We start from the raw sequence: 21,931 nt of genomic DNA, 5'->3' as shown, positions 1-21,931 counted from the left end.
CGTTAGGATCTTAAGATCCACCTCTCTAGGATGCCTAGAGAGGTGCACAAGGCAGCAGCTCCAGGAGCTTCCTGGTCCCCCTTAAAACATCAGTGGTTCCAGGCTTTACCAGAAAAGGAAGTATTTCCGGGCATTTGCAACGCTGTTCCTATGAAGGTAGGTCTCAGATCTGCGTGCACACGAAACCACTCAGATTCTTCGTTCACGAGGAACGAGCCACTCCCCCACCCTGAGTTTCCAGAGGTATGTGGCGAACCCTACGAACCTGCATTTTTGTAAGTGCCCCCAGGAATCTCAGTGTGGAAATCGTACCTCACAGTAAACAGATGTTAGGTTGTAGTCTCACCTCCTAGTGAGCTGCAGCTAGTTAAGGGGCAGCAGTGTAAACTCACCCATTCTCAGACACAGTAAGTTTGCCCCAGTCCCACTGTGTCTGTCCAGCACTAAAGTTCTCTGCGGGTTTAATAAGCCTGAATGCTAGGCATGGTGGCCATGGCTTTAAGCCCAGCATTTGGAGTCAAGAGGGAGATGGGTGTCTGAGAGCTGGAGACCAGTCTAGTCTATATAGAGTTCAGGTCAACCGGGGCTACACAGAGAGACCCTGAAATAATATTCCTTGAATAACTACACTATTCAGATTTCAGAGCCGGACAGCTGCCTCTGACAGGCAGGTGGACAAGTACACTAGAGGAAGCCCACTCCAGGGGTGCTGGGACTTAGTACTGCTCCCATGACCCCAACCTGTAAGAAACGGCAGACGAGGTTCAGGAGGCTAATCTCACTCGGGGCTTAACTTCTTCACTTCTTACCTTGCTCCACGTTCTCTACCGTCCCATACTCAGCCAACAGGCCATCCAACACCTGTAAAGAAACAGGAAGAAAAGGTCACTAAAATGACATCATTTCCCCTGCAAGTAAAACACGCTAATACAAGGGCTCAGGAGTAAAGTAATTAATTAAGCAGGCACCTCGGGGCCTCCATGAAAAATGAACTCAATGAATCTGAGGACTTGGGGCACTTTTTTCCCTTTTCTTTCTTTCTTTCTTTCTTTCTTTCTTTCTTTCTTTCTTTCTTTCTTTCCTTTCTTTCTTTCTTTCTTTCTTTCTTTCTTTCTTTCTTTCCTGACTGGTCCCTGACTGTCTATTCACTAAGGTGACAGCCTTGGTAAGTGATCAGTCATAGTCCTATGCCAGCCAGACGAAGGACAGAGCTCCTACTGCCTTAGGGGTTAACAATGGTCCCTTTGGCTTTCCTCTAGGGATGATCTTATGTTTCCAAGTAACAGACTGTGTATGCTTCAGATTTGCCAAAGTAAAAAAAAAAAAATGTTCTTGAGGATGGAGAGATGGGGGCAAGGAGTACACACTGCTCTGGCAGAGGTCACGACCTATAACTGGAGTTCTTTTGGCCTCCTGCACAAATGCAGTGTACGGTGACCCACACTGGGACACATAAAAAGTAATAAATCTTTCAAAAAGGTTTGTTCTTTTTAAGATTTATTTTTGAGACAAGGTTTGGCTGGCTGTCAGTAGCTCTGGCTGCCCTGGAAATCCCTATGTAAACCAGGCTAGCCTTAGACTCAAGAGATCTGCCTGCCTCAGCCTCCTAAGTCTAGAATTAAAGTCATACAGCACTGTGCTTGGCTGTTTTGTATTTTAGAGTGGGTGCGTGTGTGTGTGTGTGTGTGCGTGCGTGTGTGTGTGTGTGTGTGTGTATACCTGTATGTACATGAGGACAGGTGCCTACAAAGGCCAGAAGTATTGGATTTGGAGTTATAGGTAATTTTAAGCCACCTACTATGACTGGAAATTGAACTCCAGTAAGAACTCCAAAAAGATAGCTTAGACTCTTGACCACTGAGCCAGCTCTCCGGCTTGGACCTTCTCCCTCCCTCCCTCCCTCCCTCCCTCCCTCCCTCCCTCCCTCCCTCCCTCCCTCCCTCCCATCCTTCCTTCCCTCCCTTAAGGTTGCCTTGGTTTCCCGTGGGCCAGGTCAGTTTGTTCTTAACAGTGAGGCCACTCCTTAAATTCAACTGTATTTTATATCAAGATTGCAATCTCAGAACTTTTAGTGCTCTGAAAATATAAAATAGCAACTAACTCAAAACAAAACAAAAGACTATATTCCAACAACGAATTTTGTTTCCACAGGCTTCCTGGTGCCAATTAGAAAGGGAAAAGATAAAAATCCGCTCATCAAACCCTGTGGTAACATGTTGTTTCCTGGATGGTGGTTGGTACTTGGTGGCTGGGTACCTGAGGAGCCGACTGTGAGGGGTCAGAGAGGGAAGTCTGAGGCCTTTAATTCCTAAAGCACAAGGAAGCAGGATCGAGGAGGCCTGTGTGCCCGACTTACCTCCCACTGCAGGTGAGGCGGGATGTTTCGAATCTGGATTTTTCTGCTCCTGTAAAGACAAGACCAGTCTAGAACTTTTCCTCCACATACTCAAACTTCAGCAAATAACAAAATCAGATGTAAGTTCCCTGTCCAACTGTATCCACCAAACCATACACAGATATTTCTACGGGAAATCGTAGGTCCCGTGTATCCCCCAAGCCATACAGAGCCCATTCCGACTGTAAATAGCAGGCACCATGCTTTAAGCTTTCCAATTATCTTGGGCGGGAAAAAAAAATCCTGAAATAGTCACAAGTTAAAGTACAACTTAAATACAGCCTCGCGGTTCCAATTTCCTACCAAGGCAGTCTAAAGTTAAACCATCATATATTGTTTCTAAAGTCATTTTCTCAAAATATATAAGCTGGCAACTGGTCCTATCCTTAGGCTCAAGCACACAACTGGTAAAAATCACAAATGCTATGGGTTTAAACAGAACCAGATTTTGTTTTAATTTTCATTTAAAATTTTATTTCTGGAAGGTGATTTTTCATAATTGAATATTAAAACATCATAAAAAAAAATCTTGGACCTCCCAATCCCAGCAGAAATCAACACTTGTTTCAGGGTATCCTCCGGTTCTATGTAAATGAAAGCGTACATCTCTTACAAATGCACCGGCAGGCTGTCCACGCTGCCTGCCCCTCTATGCTGCCTGCCCCTCTACGCTGCCTGCCCCTCCATGCTTCCGTACTCGCCACACACCGACAATCTTCCCATCTCAGACAGGAAGCTTCCTCTGCACTTACCCTGCCCAGCCAGTTTCCTTGGCACAGCCATCTGGGCCTTTCACTACGCTTCATTCTTTAGATGCTCTAACTAGGACGGCCTGCTAGTTTGATGGCTCTAAGTGATTTGGGTATCTTCTGTCTTTTAATGTAATCATTAAAGTTACATAGAGGAAAAAAAAAAAACAAGTCTGGCATGGTGATCCAGGTTTCTTACACTAACACTCATGAGGCAGAAGGGGTTCAAGGCCAGCCTGGGAAGCAAGCAAGCATGGTCCTTCTATTTCTACCTTCTGAGAGGATGCTAAACCCTGAGAAGAAGGTCCGTCGGTGTGCAGAGGTGCACACATTTGGGGGAATGCTGGAGAAGAGATGTGTTCACAGTGGACCCCCATTCCTTTCTTTCTTGTGCCAGATTATCAAATAATACAACCCCCTCCATGGCTTCAACCCAGGCAGGGCCTCAGAAAAAATGCTGTAATTTTAAGCAGTGAGTGGAGGAGAAATACAGAAGAACAGAATAGGAAAACCAGTAAGGTGTAGGTCACACGCAGCTTCTGGAAGTTCTGTTCCCTCAGACAACAGTAGCCTTGAGCCTCTGCACATGGATGAGACTTACTTCTTCCCAGGGCTTAACATGGTCTCAGAAGTTAGGTCATTTGCTGGCTGGGAGCTCATCAAGGCCACTAGGTAAACCAGGTTGGCTAGGGTGAGATCGCATGTGTGAACTGCTAGTTAATGTATGAAGGATGTTCGAGAGACAGTCTCTCTGTGTAGCCCTGGCTGTCCTGAAACACTCTTTGTAGACAAGGCTGGCCCCGAACTCACAGAGGTCCGCTTGGAGTGCTGGGATTGAAGGCCTGCACCACCAGGTCAAACCATTGTGTAATTTTTATAGTGTGAACATGCTTTGTTAACGACTAGGGTGGGCTAGGAAGTAGAACCCCATATGTCTGGCCTCTGCACTGGGAAGGCTGGACTCCCATTCTTCAGCCGTAGTTTTTGATAAAGACGCTATGGTGGCTACATAGGACTTCCCTACATAAGGTATTCATATTGCTGCCTTGTTCATACATAGCCAGAGATTGAAATCAGCCTAGATGTCTGTCTACAGATGAATGGATAGAGAAAATGTGGCAAAATATTACTCGGCTTTTAAACTGAAATCACAATAGTCACAGGTAAATGGATGGAGCTAGAAAAAGAAAAATCATCCTGAAGGAACTCTGACCCCAAAAGACAAATATTGTTAAGTATCTGCTTACATGTCAGCTGTTAAAGTCTTTGATAAGCGGGCTCCAATCAGTATAACCCCTCCTGTCATTTTTACCAACACTCAAGAGTTAATCTTCAGAGTAGAGTGGAACTCTCTGTAAGGAGGGGATGGGCTGCTTCAGCCAACACTCATGTGTCTTGTTCTACAAGCTGCAGGGTATCCGTTTATTTGGTAAAGCCTCTGTCCCCCTGAAGCAGCAGAGAACCTACAAAGGGTAGCCCACCCCTTCCCTATCCAAACTGAATGGATCTAAAAGAATGGTGCCCACCGCAACAGATGCTGCTTTCGCATGAAGGCTGCATTTCAGGTAAGTGGAAACCGGTTGTTCGCTGTCTGTTCACCACAGAGCCCTCCTGACCTACAACAGAGCCGTGCTGTGTGCCTCTCCGGTGAGGTGAGCCGGGTCAGAGCTCTACACGTGTGGCTTAGCGTTTGGCTCAAATGGGACACGCACTTCTCCGTTCCTTTAAACCCATGGATGTGGGCCTTGCTTTAAAAGCTAAACTTAGGACTTAGCGATGTGGTCGATTATAAGAGATGCTCCCCTTTTTGGTGTGATATTGTTGAGACGGGGTCCCACTACATGACCTTGAACTCACGATCGTCTGTCTCTTGAGGACAAGGATTACAGGTGTGCCACCATGCTCTCTATGGTGGTTTGAAAATACTTGGCCCAGGGAGTGGCACTGTTAGGAGGCGTGGCCTTGTTGAAGGAGGTGTGGCCTTTTGGAGGAGGTGTGGTCTTGATGGAAAAATGACACTATGGGCGTGGGCTTTGAGAGACTTTCCTCCTAGCTGCCTGGAAGTCAATCTCTCCTGTTGCCTTTGGAAAAAGATGTAGAACTCTTATCTCCTCCTACACCATGCCTGCCTGGATGTTGCCATGTTCCCACCTTGATGATACTGGACTGAACCTCTGAACCTGTAAGGCAGCCCCAGTTAAATGCTGTCCTTATAAGAGTTGCCTTAGTCACGGTGTCTGTTCGTAGTAAAACCCTAAGACACTCACCAAGAAAATACATCTTTGTCCCTTACAAAAACAAGAGAATGACTTCCCAGATTGGTTGGGTTTCTGCCTATTTTTAAAGCAAACAAATATCTTTGACCACAAGAATGGCAGCCATCACCCTCACTGCCACACGTCTAGAGAGAGGTTTACTGGCTGTCTCTGCCTTGGCTCCAGGAACTTTCTAAAGCAGAGGTATATACCAGGTACCCCATTTTCATTGATTGGGCTCTTGACAACCACTTCTAATCATTCCCTGTGTTTAAATTTTGGTGTGTTTTTTTTTTTTTAATTATGCAGCCCGTGTCATCTCTTTGCCTTCTCTGATAATCTCTCTACCCTTGTTTCTGCAATGTGGGTTGTATCTGGGGCTGAGCCCTCCACTGGCCTCAACAAGTTGTGGTCCCGGGTCTTTTGCATTGACTTCTGTTTGCTGAGAGAAGAGGCTTCTCAGATTACAGCTCAGGGTCTTTGTGGTTAATTTGAATAAAAACAGTCCTCATAGCTCACAGGAAGTAACATTTTAGGAGGTGTGGCCTTATTGGAGGAAGTGTCACTGGGGGTGGACTTTGAGCTTTCAAATACTCAGCAGGTGCCCAGTGTTGCTGTCTCTTCCTGATGCCTGCCAATCCAGATGTAGACATCCTAGCTTCCTGTCCAGCACCATGTCTACCCGTGTGCTTTCATGCTTCCTTCCCTGACAATAATGGACTAAACCTCTGAAACTGTAAGCCAGCTCTAATTAAATGTTTTCCTTATTAAGAGTTGCCATGGTTACAGTGTCCGTTCGCACTAATAATAAAAACCATAACTAAGATAGTCTTCCTTTATTTTTTGAGACTCTGTAGCCCAGGGTGGCTTTGAACCTGCAGCAACCTCCTGCCTCACCTCTCAAGGGCTGGGATTAGAGGTTATGAGTCACCAAATTTTCTTTTCTGAACCTGCGATTTCCTTCTTCCCCATCCCTCTCCCTAATACAATACCACCTGCACACTGTCTTTCCCCACTCTACTGTGAAGAGACACCAAGACCATGGTAACTCTAGTAAAAGAAAGCATTTAATTGGGGCTGGCTTACAGTTTCAGAGGTTTAGTCCACTACTATTATGGCTGAAAACACGGTAGCACACAGGCAGACATGGTGCTGGGCAAGTAGTTTAGAGTTCTAGATCTTGATCCACGGTCAGCAGGGAAAGAGAGACAGACACTGGCTTGGGCTCTTGAAACCTCGAAGCCCTCCCCCAGTGACACGCTTCCTCCAACACGGCCACCCCTCCTAGTCCTAATCCTTTCCAATCGTGCCCCTCCCTGGTGACTAAGCGTCCAGATGTGTGAGCCTACCGGTCCCACCCACTCCTATTCCAATCACCACACACAGCTTTATTATGTTTGTGTGTATATGTTTACAGACATATGTGCATTTCCATGTGTGTGTGTGTAAAGGACACATGTTAAGAGGACAGCCTTGGTGTTCTTACATGGTATCCATCTTGTTTTTGAGACAGGGTTTCTCAATGGTCTAGGGCTCACCAAGCAGGCTAGATCGGCTGGCCAGCAGGCCTGTGGATCCAGCCACTTGTCTTTTTCTCCCCAGAGTGAGGATTGCTAACTCACAGCACCATTCCCAGCTTTTCCAGAGGGGTTCTGGGGATGAAACTCAGGTCCTGACGCTTGCACTATCCTGACTAGTGCTTCCCCCCAATTCCACACCTGTAGTTCAGGTTGCAGGCTGATCATTCCGCCTGCACCTTCACTCTGAGAGCAAGAGCGAAGGCGGCGGTGGGTCCTTCCCCCCTTGTGTTTTAACTGAAAGCAGAGTAGGACCCTCAGTTAGCAAACGGTGCCCTTAATAAAACTACGGTTGCTTTCCCTGTGGCTTTAAAATGCAGGAGGACCAGTTCCACACCAGGACAAGGCAAGTCCAGTCCTGTGATGGCTGATTCTGCATCCTGCTCAATTGTACTCACAGCTCCTCTGTAGATCCCCTCATTGCAAACCACTGGAAAACAAAACACGTGTGACCCCAACTGGCACACGGATGTCTCAGGGTATTCTCTGTGAATGCCACTATTTCTGTACTCTATAGATTCCCAAAGGTGAAGAACGTTGCAGCTGGGTGAATTTCAGATGAAATAGATGTCAATTACAGACACCAAGAACTGAAAAAATATTACTTTCCTCATGACAGAATTTGTTAAAAGCTTTGACCACGCCGGGCTGGCCATTTCAGAAGAGAATGAGTTAACACGATTTGTGGGAGCCCAGCTCATTGCACCCCAGGTTCCATTTTAAATCTAGGCTCAGGGATCCCCAGGGAAACTGTAGACATATGGAGAAGCCAAGGAAGCCAAGAGCATCCTGTGGGATTCAATGAGAAATTCTACCTAATAGATCCCACTTGTTTCTATGGCAACTCTGAGATCCATCAGATGGCATGGGGGGAAATTGGAGCACTTTGGAAAACCTGCTGTCTGCACAACATGGCAGGTGTGTTAACCAACTGTAGGACTCAGGCAAAGCTCGCCTGCTCCAGTCACGTAGGCAGGTGCTGCGGATCTCACAAACTCAGCACAGTTCCTACTCCTTAGCTTCGAAGATTCTCTTTAAAACTTCTGTGATCATCTGACCGATTATAGGAGACAAGAACCCTGACAAGAGCCACGTCTCACTCTGAACCTACATCCATTATGGTTTGCCTTCCAACACGTACATGCCTACTACAGGGTGAGCAGGAGCAATCATACAACAGATGGATCATACGGTGAATGACTAAGATATTGCGGTGATCCCTCGCAGAGCGCTGTCCGTGGAACAACTGCGGTCACGAATGCAGCGAGCCCTCCTTACTCTGTAAACATGTACCCATAAAGCCATATGTCCCCAGTAGCTTACAACTTACATCTCCATATCGGACAGGACTCCTGAAAGCCATGGTATGATCTATGGTAACAAAGCACTGTGGACTGGGTGGCCGGTATACAGTTGTGGGGCCGGCCTTCAGCCAGGGCCCTTTGCTGGGTCACCGTGTAGCAAAGAGTTGCAAGGGCATCACTCTGAACCACCACTCTGAGGACCAGGATTTCAGCATAGGACCTTGATGGAGGTGGGCACAACAAAAACTTTCAGACCAAAGCATTAAGATGACGAGGAGGAAGGGAAGATTGGGAGGTGGGGATGCCGGCACACGAAAATGCCAACACTCTTCCGAAACTTCAGATACAATTTCCTATAGATACCTCGCCCTGTCACTCTCCTCAACTCATACTTCACTATATAAAGAATAGCTCCAGCATTCCCATCTCCTCTGTGGGCTGATACTCTCTCTCTCCACTGCTCCTTCAGGAGTGTAACAGGATGCAGAGGCATGGAGAAAAACAGCCATTCTTCTGCTGTTAGCAGGAAGGTTTCCCCAAACTACAAACTGCCATTTACACATCCCCGAGTTCTCACTACAGCCCAGCTGCTACAGACTCTGACTGAATCTGTGTGGTAAGGAACCTTCAATCTTTATAAACTCAGCTGCCTTTGGTATTCGTCATAGCAATGAAAAGGTAATATAGAACATGTTGGTTTTTTTAAATTCGCTTCTAGAGCTCACATTACACGATTTGAATACAGAGAAATCTACTGAGACTAGGGGCACAGCTCCTAGTCAGTCAGTAGACTGACTACCTGGTGTGATCAAGGCCTTGGGCTCAGTCTCCTAGCGCCAAGACAAGGGTAGGGATTTAAACTTACCTAAAACAAGCAAACAAACAAAAACAAAAATAAAAAAAAAACCACTAAACTTGTTTTCTCCAAATTTCAAATATATCTACTGCATTTAAACTGGGAAAAATTAATTAGGGGTAACTTCCTGAACAAAAGTGTGAGTTATAACGGATGCAGAGGATTTTGTCAAGGATGCTTTTCCCCCAGTGGCACTGAAGGAGGTGCAAGGTCCTCACGTCTTGCACCGATTCGCCAAGGCTGCTGCTCCCAGCAGGCAATGGGAGTAACATCATTTGTTGCTATGCCCTGAATTTCCTCTTTTGGAATAAAGAACTTGGTCTTTCAATTTATAAGAGCTCACAGTTCAAAGACTGGGGACTTTTAAAGTTGGACAGAACACAGTTTACATTACAACACAGTCATGAGCCTACAAGGGCAAGGGGTGGGAGATAATGGCTCAAGAGTATGTGTGTGGGTGTCAAGTTGACCGGGGTGGGTCTTGTGATGGTTAATGCTAATGGCCGACTTCACAGGACCTAGAGTAACCTGAGAAAGAGGATTCTGGTTAAGCCTGAGACATTGCACTGATTACATTAATTGATGTGGGAAAATCAGTCTTAACTGTAGGCAGAAGCATTCTCTGATCAGAGGATTCTGAATCGTATAAAAATGGAAAATGGTGTGGGAGGTGTAGATGTCAGCCTTGTGAAGGAAAAAGTGGGGTGGAGAGCAGGCCCCTGAGACTCCTCGAAGAATCCTAAGACGGCTCCCTGCTCCCGGAACACCCATGAGACAGCGAAAAGAAACTGAGGCCAGGGCGGTAGCTGCTTCCCCCATCTTCACAGATATGCACCCTGATGCTGGTCTCTGGAGTCGGATTCCAAAGATTCCTCACACTTGACTCTGTTACCTCTCACCCCCCTTCCTCCACCCTGTTCCCACAGATTCACTGCTTTTGACTTAGCTGTAGACACAATGTAACTAGCGGCTTCAAACCTGGCTTCCCCATTATCACCGACTCTACTCCTGAACTGTCAGAATAAATCCTTTATCCTTTGAGTTACATTTGTTGGAGTATTTTATCACAGCAAATGGTGGGGATGGGGGTGGGGGTAAGACACCACCCTAAACATGTGGAGCCTAGATGATGTCTACGCGATCTGTGGAGGACCCTATATGTCGACATGCATGACTAGAAGCTGACTAATGATTTTTGGCTGAAATCTTAGAAACAAAAGAGACCATCCTAAGAGAACGCTTGGCCTCCAGATGCCTATATTCAGTGGAACAGAAAGTGAGAGGGAGCAGGGCTGCTCCAAAGAGGCAGATACTCCAAGTCCCAACCAACTTTTGGGAGGATATAATTGAAGAGGCCCTGGTGCAAAAGACTGGAGCGCATAAAAAGGAGAGGAGGCAGGAGGAGGTGAGGACGGGACCAAAGGTTAAAGGAAAGCCTCTTCGATCAAGAGGCTGTTTTGTGAAAGATTCTCTGATATGGACAAGGGGAAGGGCAGATTCTGACTGAGGAACAATAGAATTCCGGAAACGAGGGGTGTTCTATAAGCAGCAAGCAGGAGCACTTGGAGTTGAGCAGGAGGCGACCCATGCCACTGCTAACCCTGCTTCTCCACGGTGGGCAGACACAGCATGAAACTCTCGGGCTGGACTGGGTCTCTGAGCCTCAGACACAGCACAGCAATCAGCTCAACAGAGAGGTGGCTCTGCGTCCCCAGCAAGAGCGGAAGGAAAGAGGTTATGGTTTTACAAACCTGGTAGAAGTTCCAGGAAAGGGAGCATTAACGTTCCTCTGGTTCTGTGTCTGCTTTTTCCTTAAACACTGTTTTCAATAAAGGTTACAGCAAGGATGACAGTCCTTCAGTAGTATCTGGAGGCTTTTTATAAATGAGGAGGTGAGGTTTAAGAAAAAGAAAGCAGGCCTAAGGAAGGCAGGAGGCTTCTGGCTGCCCACTGTATACTTTTTGGTTTAACACTTACAATACTCTCAGGAAATACTGGCAGTCCCACTTCAGACAGCAAATGCAGGCTTAGTGGGTGTGGCTGTGCTGCTGAGGCTGTATGGCTAGACCATGCCTGGACATGTCTGCTTCAGCGACCACGGCCTGGACAGGTCAATCTCTGTTAAAAGCAGCCTCTCAGCAGAAACAAGTTCAACATTATCAAGTGTTAACTAATGGGTTTTGTGGTTCTGCGCCAACAATGGCTATATCCTACAACTGGAGACTGTATGGAGGGACACACAGACAGACATACACAATCAACCATGACAGCAATTCATATACGACAAGGGACAGGACCACCCTACTGTGTGAGAGGCAAAATTCCTGGCATCATCCTTGTCCCAGGAAAGGCTCTCAGCACTCCCATGCTACCAGCACATCTTCCCTGCTCCACGGTATCCATCTCAACCTGCAATCAAGGACTTTCTTTTCTCTGTTCCTTCAAAGTCTGACTCAGGAAGGAAGCGTTGCTAGAGTCAACAGACAGAGCAATCTCTGTCAAGCTGTGAGCTGACATACATCTGAGACACGAGTTTTAATGGAGCTAAGATGGGTCGTACAATCACAGGGACACTGTACGGAAACAACCGTAATGACGGATGTCTTGAGCATTCTAGAGGGCGACTTACGGCAAGCAGATCTTTGGACATTTCTGCAGCCAATCAACCAACCAACTATGGGATCCTACTTGTACTTGCTTGTGAGTTATCTACTGGGCAGATCAACTCGGGAAGTGGCTCTTACTATCACACCCACTTAGTGACAGGCAACATTAACAGCCCCCTAAAGTCACAGCCAATATAGGAAGCAGAAGCAAGATTCTCTCACACTCCAGAGACACCAATTACCCTTCCTCAGTAATCCCTGAAGCTCTGAGTAATCTGAAGGAACCCGGTGTCCCCAAGACCCTTTCGGGAATCCACCATTTTCCTCATCATGAAAAGACGCATCCCACTTGCTGATATCTGCGAAGGTTGTGCAAATTAACAGCAAATCCAACTACAGGTACCGCAACCCGATTGGAGGCACGGGCACTGGGCTGTACGGAGACTCGTCAAGTTCCAAGTCATATGCTGTTGAAGCAGTAGAGATTATTATTAAAGTATGCAAACTCCAGGGTCAAATTCACACACAGGGAAAGGCGATGACGCAACAGGAAGCATGAACACCGGCCGCATGGGGAAGACGACTGGGAGAGAGATGGGAAAGTTGGATTCTGGGAAATCCAAACCCACCAACAGAGACTAGCAATGGCAGATGCTGAGAATTGGGTGTGAGACAGACATTTCCTGAAAATGGACACAGTGAAACACGAGAGTTTGTCTACGGTGCTGGAATTTGGCATCTCAAGTGGAACTCAGAATTTCACATACACGTGTGTACCGGTCACGAGCCTGTGGCTTCCTCAGACCTGGAGGTTTGCGAGTTGTCACGCAGCGAGGCATGGACTTTCATGACACTAACATAGCACACGGACATTTGCAAGCTCCGAGCTGCTCAAGCGTCCATCAGTTTTCAAGTGACCACGGCATCCTGCAGTCATCAACGGTTTTAGAGTAGAAGTATATTAGGAGTCACTCATGGGGCTGAAGATCGCTCACTCAGTGGTTAAGAGCACTGCTCTTCCAGAGGTCCTGAGTTCAAATCCCAGCAACCACATGGTGGCTCACAACCATCTGTAATGGGATCCGATGCCCTCTCTTCTGGTATGTCTGAAGACAGCTACAGTGTACTCATATACATATAATAACAAATAATAAATAAATCTTTATAAAGAGAGAGAGAGACCACTATTCGTCAGCTCGGGGGCAGCATCAAAGATAATCACACGGGCTGGAGAGATGGCTCAGCGGTTAAGAGCACCCGACTACTCTTCCAGAGGTCATGAGTTCAATTCCCAGCAACCACATGGTGGCTCACAACCATCTGTAAAGAGATCTGATGCCCTCTTCTGGTGTGTCTGAAGACAGCTACAGTGTACTTATATATAATAAATGAATAAATCTTAAAAAAAAGATAATCACACGATAAGCTAAAAGCTATTAAAACATTCTTTCTGAGGCGATGTAGGTTGATGTCGTTATGTAGATGAAGGCAGACAAGATAAAAAAAACGTGGCCTGTCATTTGACAATAAGGAAGGGAGGCGGGAACAGGTTTAAGGAGGGAGGGAGAAGCAGGAGAAAAGGAACCAAAGGAGGAAGGAGCTGGGAGAACATGGCGGCAGATGTTAAGATTCTTCTCTGCGCACAGATACAGGTTGTTATGACTACTCTTAAGGGATGGGTGTGTACAGGATTTTGTGCTGTCTAGATGGGCAAATTATATCTTAACAATTGGATCAAAGGATACTGTGTGGTGTGTTCTTTCTCTCATGTGGCACCTTAATTGAGTTCAAGAGAATGTGTGGTGGCAGGGCACACAGGGCCCACCACAGAATTGTGAGGTGTACATCTGGCGTGGGAACAACCCGCCAAGGGAACTGTGAGTAAAAGCAAAGCAGTATGGCAAGGTGCCAGGCTGGAACGGCTCACGAACTGCCTGGGTTAGAGGGAGCCCGGGACAGAGAGCGCGGAGCAGTGTGCACGGAACCAGTCGAGACATGCCCTTCTTTTTTACCGCAAAAGGACGATGAGTAGTCCTGATGGGTACAAGAGCCCGGTCACCTGAGTTTGACCTCTGGAAACCACGTGGTAGAAGCAGAGAGGTGACTTCTCTTGACCTTTACACGCGGGCTCCCCCACGAACACCACAGATATAGAGAATGGAGTCGTGAGAGAGGCTCACACTCCTCAGCCTGCTCCAGCTTCCTTTGCTTGCACTGCCGGGGTCCACCCTGCCCCTCACCATGATGCTCTGTCTCCTTGCTGTTCATCTTGCCTCTTCTCTCCTACTGCACCTGGCTCTGCCGCTCTCTTGCATTCACTGAGGAACTTGGGAAGGCTGCCGTGAAGAGGCATCTCAGGTCTGTGGAAAACTGATCTTGCTTCTTTATCCTCACAGGTAACAGCCTTAGACCTCACCTAGGCTCACCCCTTTATCTTACTGCAGACTCCACAAGCAATGGCAGGGAACAGAAACGTCCTACCTCCCCAACTTCTACGTTTCAGGGAAACTGAGGCCCGATGACAATGGGTTAAGAAGCTAAGTAACAGTTAGAGAAATGTCAGTACACACTTAATCCCACCTGAATGACACACTGTGGACCAAAGTAGAGGCTGTACTGCTGGTCGGTGTTTTGCTCAGACTGGACACATACTAAATCAGAACAAAATAAATGAAATGAACATAAACATCTCACCCCCTAAAAACATTTAGTAATGTGGAGAAATAAAAGGCCTAAGAGACTCTGTAGAGATGGGATGGGAAAAAAAAAAGAAAAATTTACAACAAACTTGGTGGTAAGTAGATAACATGCAGATTGCAATTTAAGAATTCGGTTACTCAGAAAGGATTCGGGTATTCAAGCTTTACAAGGACTCTAGGGCTGTCTGACGCTCTTAACATCTTTGTCACAAGGGGGCGCAACTTCGCTTACAGATTCAGCAGCCAGAGGCAAGCTCTCAGTCGCTGCTGACCTCTGCCGGAGTCTCTCTGGGTCTGGTCATTACTGCAGGAACCAGCCATCTGCTGGTGGGCAGGTTAAATGCCTTCCCTCAATCTCTATTGGTAAATTCTACCAATAGCTTCAAGTTGGACAAAAAGTAACAACTCCTTCCAGCCGGGATCACAAAGTAAACCCTACCTTAAAAATCCAAAGTACCCACTACTTTTAGAAGGAGGAAGAAGGAAAAAGGCTGACCTACCCAAGGCCAGAGAGATCGTGTTCTCTTGGGTTTTATGATATTTCTTTATCTTTGTTGTCACGTGCATGTCTAATGGGAAGCCAAGACCTTGGTCAGGCAAATAAGAGCTTAATTACAGGGCTCCTGTGGGAAGACGCAGCAGGTATGAGGTCAAAAAAGGGGAACCCACAGTCAGTAAACACTTCTAACGTCGATTTGAAGCTGCCAAGTCTCGGAAACCTACTTCATCTTCATCCCCAGTCCTACCTCCGTGATCATCACCACAGACGCCAAACTAGTGACCCTCGTAGAGTGAGTGAACAAGGAAGACACTAGAAGCAAAAACAGTATGGTGGCAGATGAGCCTAAACCGTGTGCACACACTTCCTTAACTCCACTGACCACACTGCTCGCTCCAGTAAGACTCCTCTGAAAACTAGCTGGCTTGCTCCCGCCCAGGGGTTTTTCTCAGTGGACCCTCAGGTTAGCTTTTACAATACTGCTGTTGGAGTGACCCAACCAGACTATAAAGTAGGTTGCCCGACATCTGGTTGAATCTAAACAAGTCCTCACTGGGACTGCATGCCAGCTAAGCTCCTTCAGAGAGTGGCAGTGGGCTCCCGATGGCCCCCTCACATCAGACGCCACATCCCCTGCAGGTTTCTGCTGAGTTGAGGGTACCTCCCTTGCCTGACCGCCACAAAGCAGACTTCCGAGGCTACCTTGCAATTGTCCGGTCAGGAATAAAGGTATATCCTACGAGACACTTCTGCCTCCTGTCCCTGGCTATAAGACATCCGGTTTCCCAGGAGTCTCCTGCTAGGAAATGCAAGGGCTGGGGTCCAGCCACATGCGGGAGCTGATTTCAGTTTGACAGACTGGTGGCCTAACTACAGTGATGGGGTGGGCCACGCTTTTACTAGGATTGATTAGCTACTCAAGCCTCCTGCCTGCCAGCTAACCTCAACTGCACGTCAGGACAGGGAGACAGCCTGAGGGAGAGCACTCGTGCTCGCTCTCGTGCTCGCTCTCACGCTCGCTCTCTCTCTCTCTCTCTCTCTCTCTGGATCTCTGTTTGTTCTTCCTCCTAATGTGGTCGCACTGAATAAACTTCTTTTTCTACCTTTCATAATTATTTGCTTAATTGCCCTGTTGAGGTTGGGTGGCCGAACCTGGCTAAGGTTTGCCAGAGCCGGGGCTCTGATCCTGTACACTCCTGGCAACAAACAGTGAATGCTTCTGGCAGCTGTAGCCTGAGATTTTATGTGAACCTCGCTTCAGCTCGGGTGAATGTCCCCTCCTGGGACAGTATGTACAAGACTGTTGCATACCCACGCAGGGACAATCCAAGGGTAACTGAACTGAGACTGTGTAAGCAACCTGCTGTCTGTCCCATTTTGCCCAATGTGGTTGTTTAATCCCTACACTCCCATCCTGTTTATAATCTGAGATCCCAGCAGGGGGCACCACGAGAGAGGAAGTCGATAGAATTGAAAACCCCCATTGCCCATGACATTCTCTGTGACATCCATCGGGCTGAGTCAGCCTAGCTTTCCCCCAGCTGCAACCAGACTCCGCCTTCTGACCCTGATATGCAAAACTGTGTAATCAGAACTGGGTGGCAAACGCATGCTAGGGAGAGCACGCATGACCTCAGCCTTCAAGATTAGAACTGCAGGAGCCCTCAGCAGCTCAGGGCCTCCTACGCAGGAGCTCTGCCCACTCCCCTTAGTACTTCACATTTCAAGCTAATAAATTCCACCATAAGGATAAAATAATTTTTTACACTGAACATTGTTTTTTTCTTTCAGGGTTTTTTAAAAATTAGTTTTAGGAGCTAATTTTTAGTTGACTCGGTTATTAAGAGCGCCGGCTACCTCTAGAAGAAGAACCTGGGTTCAGTTCCCAGCACCCACATGGCAGCTCACAGTTGTTTGTGACTCTAGTTCCAAGGATCCAAGGTCATTTTCTGGACATACATGATTTTTTTAATTAGTGTTTTAGGTTAGTGCGTGAAGTCACGGGTTTTATTATAGCGTTTTCACACACAGCATTCATCTTCACTTCCTGTTTCGATGATTCTCAAGATGTGACGTTTGTGTCGTTCACATTCATTCCCGAGGGCCATTACACATCTTCCGGCGGGCGCCCTTTGGCCGAGCTGTACTCGTTACTGAGCTCCTTTCCCCTTTCCTACCGGTGTCAGCTTCTCTTTAAATCCCCTCCTATCTGCTGACACCTTTCTGTCACCAATGCATGCCCCCAACCTGAAGAAACACTCTAGGTGGTTCCGTTTCTCAGGAGCTCAGGAGTCAAAGGGCAACTTTGATTTCCGTGATCGACTCCAGGCGTTGACGGAAGTCTATACAACACCACGCATAAACGTGTGCATGTCTTACCAGGGTAATTATACAAAAATACAGAGAAGCAGATACACTAAATTATAACAGCCGTCGAATGGGGGCTTCCACTGTCCCGATGCAGAGGGACTGCTCCAGAGAGACACTACTCTGTAGCCTGTCCCTCCCTGCTTACATCGAAACCAGAGACGGCAAAGACTACCCACCGTAAGACATGAGAGAAGGAAGTGAGGCGGCTGTGCTGTGCAGGCTGCAGGCTCACGTCTTTGTTTTTAAGAGATGGGATCACAGTTTCCATCTTTCATCCAGAAAAAAAAAAAATTTTTTTTTAATCTACTTCTTAATAAAATGAACCCTGGTTTACTGAGCCGCCTGTGCTGAGCAGCCTCACCGTGCATCTAAGAGAGCTAAAGGGAGGACTGTGGAAGACAATCTTCTTGCACTATTTCCCATGAACTCTGACCCAAAAATGGCAGGATTCAGTTCCGGGTTAGGATCAGGCGGGATGGATGAGCCCCCAAGGGCCGAGCAGAACCACCACGGTTCTTTCTAAAGTGTACTGCCAGGACAAGGAAGCCGCCCTGTGGGCCCCAGAGGAAAAACAGACTTCAAAGGTATAAGGTTACAGGGTGCAAGGTTAGGGACAGTCTTTTCTAAGTTATTCTGACTCCCCCCATCCCGCGCCCCCGTGCGTGTGCGTGTCTGTGTGTGTGTATGTGTGTGTGTGTGTGCGCATGCTTGGATGTGTGTGGTCTCATGCGTGTGCGTCTGGAAGCTGGAGGCTGAGGTCAGGTTCTCTTCAGTCTCTCACTGAAGATGGGGGTTGCCAGTCTAAGCTAGCTTGCCCTGAGGTGCTGGGCTGGGCTCACAGGCAGTTGTCATGCCCACCTGCTTTATGTAAATTAAGACTAGATTTTCTTTTTTTTTAAGGAGCTGGAGAGATGGCTCAGCGGTTAAGAGCACTGAGTTGTTCATCCAGATGTCCTAAGTTCAATTCCCAGCAACCACGTGGCTCACAACCAACCGTCTGTAGTGCGTCTGATGCTTGCTTCTGTCATGCAGACGCACAGGCAAGTGGGGAACTTATGGTGAGGGTGTAGAGCGTGGACTCCAGAAAGCTGCCCTCTGACCTCTGCACCCAGGCCACGGTCCCACACACTCAAACCCAAATGATACATCAAAAACTGACAAATAAAAGGTTCTCTAGCAGAGTGTGGTAGCTCCTGACGGCACCCGCACTCGACAGAAACACAACTGCCACAAATCTGAGGCCACTGACTATCCTCACGCGTCCCAGGTTAAACCTACAACATAAGACCCTGTCTCAAAAGAACAGACCTATTTTTCACACCATCGTGCTGTGGTGAATATTTTTTTTTAAAGGCGGAATCTTTTACCCCGTTCTGGCGCCGACACCCGTAGAGCCACGTGGTGCTGCGGGGTACTTTTATCTAGCAGCTCCTTGCTGGCCCCACGTACTCTCTGAGAACCTTTTAACCTGCTCTAGTGCAGGGCCGCATGGTACTCACTGTGGGCTATCTTCATTCCAGTGGCTCCTTACTGCTCCTGAGTTCTCTCAGACTCAGGCGGTCGGCAGGCCGTTTCAGCATGGCGCCTCGCCACGCTTGGTCCCTGGAGTTAGTTCTGGTGCTGGAGGGCCATAGGGAACTAACCATAATCCACCTCTGGTTAGTAACTCTCCAGGCGGTTCTCTGCTAGCTGTGAACTCTCTGGTTCCAGCTACCCAGTAAAATCAAGATTCAAACTGTAACCCATCCATTAGTTTAACAATTTGTATGTTTAATTCTCAATCCACAACACATCCACCCGATAAACTCACAACCAGTGGATAAGGATATAAACTGCCCACCTAGATAAGATAAACTTACCTATAAAAATCCATCCCTTAAGAAATATTCAAGACCTCCTGGACCTGGGTCTTCCTCCTTGGTCTCGACCTCGAGTCTCTTCCTCCTCTCTCCTTCCTAGACTTTTCCCCGCCTACCCTTCCTTCTCATCCAATGATAGGCTTCACCTTATCCTGGACCGGCCTTGCTATGTAATGTCATCATCCCACACCATCATGCTGCCTTCGGCTGTCCCTTGTCCGTAGTAACTCCCTCTCCCTCAACTCTCCTCAGATCCATCTCTTTCCCAATCCATCCAACTCTTTGTCCTTTTTTTATCCCCAGGTTCATGATACAAAGAGCTCAAGGTCACTGATAAACTCGGAAATCTCACAACACCTCAGGTCAGCCACCAAAGCTGTTATACTCTAAGAACTCCTCTCTTCCCCAAAGAGGAATCTCTCTTATCGAGAAAGGTACCACTACTTGGTATATGCCCATGCACACCTGTCCTGTGGTGCAGGCAGGATGGTTAGTTAGGTCAGAGGATGGCCAGGGAACTGAAGTCTATGCTCTCCTCCCAGGTTGCAGCTCAAACTCAAGGCTTAGAGGCAGGCACCCACCCACTGAGCTATCTTGCCAACCCAAGAACAGCACTTTAAACATTTACATATCAAGTCCAGGTTGGTAGAGGATACTGGACTCTTGGTTCATTTATGAGTTGTCTGAACTTAAGAAATATCATGGGGGGAAACCACTAAGAGGTTGAGGTCCTCGATTGACTAGGGAGTTGAAACGCATAAACACCACTGCTTAGACACTAGCGATGATAATGAACTGAACTCCAGAGCCTGCAGTTCAAACAAGCTACTACCCTGGATACAGATGTAAGCCATGAATGGAGATTGGCCTGTCGTCGTCCTAGCCTCTGACTCTATGGTGGCTCCCGGCTGGCTACCTCCTCTCAGGTCCAGCCTTGGGCAAACCTGTTTCTTGTGGGCATCTCTTTGTCTCAGGGAAAGTCTGAGCAGGAGAAAGTTTTTCAAGTCTTTTTCCCTTCCCAGCCAAAGATGAGATGCAGAATAAATCTGGATGTGGGGTTCCATTAAAAGGCAAATTAAAATTTACAACTAAAAGCCACGGTGTGTTCAAAAGGTTTCTGCATATTCTAACATAGGTGGGTAGAGTCTTTAAATTCCTTATTCATTCTCCAAAGCAGTCGTTGCTACTTCCTGCCAGTTTTAATGGAAGGTCTAACTTTGTTAGTAAAATCTGTTTAAAAAGCAAAGTGTATTTTCCACGTGTGGTGGCTTGAATAGGCTTGGTCCAGGGTGTGGCACTACTAGGAGGTGTGGCCTCGTCGGAGGAAGTGAGTCTGTAGTGCTCAAGCCACGGCTAGTGAGGAAGAGTCAGATTCTCCCTGGCTACCTTCAGATGAAGACGTAGAGCTCTCAGCTCCTTCTCCAGCACCAAGTCTGCCTGCACACTGCCATGTTGCCTGCCTTGATGATAATGGACTGAACCCTTTGAATCTGTAAGCCAGGCCCAATTAAATGTTGTCCTTCGTAAGAGTTGCCTTGGTCATGGCGTCTGTTCACAGCAGTAAAACCCTAAGACATCACATATGTCCTACAGGCTGAATACAGTAAGAGCATATCGTAAAGCCTTTCTTTTCAGTAAGGAAGGCAGGATATTAAGATATAGGATATTTACACTGTTTTAATCTCTCGTTCACCTGAGAAAATGTAAGGCTGAGGTTGGTGAGAGGGAATGAACAAGCACCACGCCGTATGTCCTAATTAGAAAATAGCACCAAAATACCAAGACCGTGGGAAGAGGGACACTTTCTGCTTCACTGCGGTGCTCAAAGGTTTCTCATCAAACTGAATACCTCAGTGGAGGGATTACCTAACCAATGTTTGAGCTCCACGGCTAACATTGCTTCCCCTAGTGCTAGCCGTGACTAGTGTCACTCCTGGAGACTGCCAGCTTTCACAGGAATGCTCTCTCCTCTCTCCAAGTCTGACCCCCCCCCCAACTTCTCATCTTCTATTGTCTCCGGGGATCAACATCATTGGGTAAGATAAAGGAAAGATAGTACAAAATTATCTTCGGGAAAAGCCAATTCACATATCCCTTGTAAAAAAAAAAACTAATTATCATCTCCCAAAATAAATTGTTCTTGAGCTGAGCCCACTTGGCCACTATGTCATGAGAACTCAGGCAGCTCTCTGACCCAAATCCAGCATGGCACAGCCACTGTCTCTAGCACCACAATTTAAAACCCTATCTTCTGAAGACGATCTCCCATTAATACCCACATTAGACCTAATCTACACAGCAGCAGTAGCAGAATCCTTCTCCCACCATCCCCAGCTCAGGAGCAGGGGAGCCATCTTGATTGTCCTCCTAACCTTTGTGAAACTCAAGTGTCTACCCACTGATTCAACTCCTGGTCTCTCTTCCCAACCTCCATCTGTCTCCTTGGAGCTTTCGCAGCCAATATCTCAGTACACAACTTTTTACTCAGCTCCTTCCTAGTCATCCTCTGTCTCCCCTACCTACTGTCCATTTCACCCAGGTAGTACACCCACTCCACATCTCTGCCGATCAGAAACAGAAGCATCTACAGAATGAATTCTGCCTGCCTTGTCCTGTACTCAGAATTCTCTATAGTCCCAGCCAGTGACTCGAATACATTCTAAAGACACCTGGCCAGCAAGCGCCACCTTTCCCACAATGAACGTAACCAGTTCACCTTTGGCTCTGAGTACTCTGTGCAACCCTGATCCATGCAAGTACAC

At 47.3% G+C, this 21,931-nt stretch overlaps 1 protein-coding gene across 2 annotated transcripts in view; it reads right to left on the bottom strand.

The window, feature by feature from the left end:
• Window positions 1-21,931, bottom strand: part of Igf2bp2 (insulin-like growth factor 2 mRNA binding protein 2) — a gene marked incomplete at its 3' end in the record, with an annotated part of 99,818 nt that overhangs the window by 27,831 nt on the left and 50,056 nt on the right. For both annotated transcript variants that reach the window (NM_001270598.1, NM_001270599.1), the window contains 2 exon segments: window positions 810-861; window positions 2,357-2,405. In NM_001270598.1, the coding sequence (NP_001257527.1) occupies window positions 810-861; window positions 2,357-2,405 (101 nt within the window).

This window comes from Rattus norvegicus, chromosome 11 (genome assembly GCF_021556685.1).
Source record: "Rattus norvegicus strain SHRSP/BbbUtx chromosome 11, alternate assembly SHRSP_T2T, whole genome shotgun sequence".
Classification (NCBI taxonomy): Eukaryota; Metazoa; Chordata; class Mammalia; order Rodentia; family Muridae; genus Rattus; species Rattus norvegicus.
Note: the sequence above shows the minus strand (reverse complement) of the source record. Positions and strands in the feature narration are given on the sequence as shown.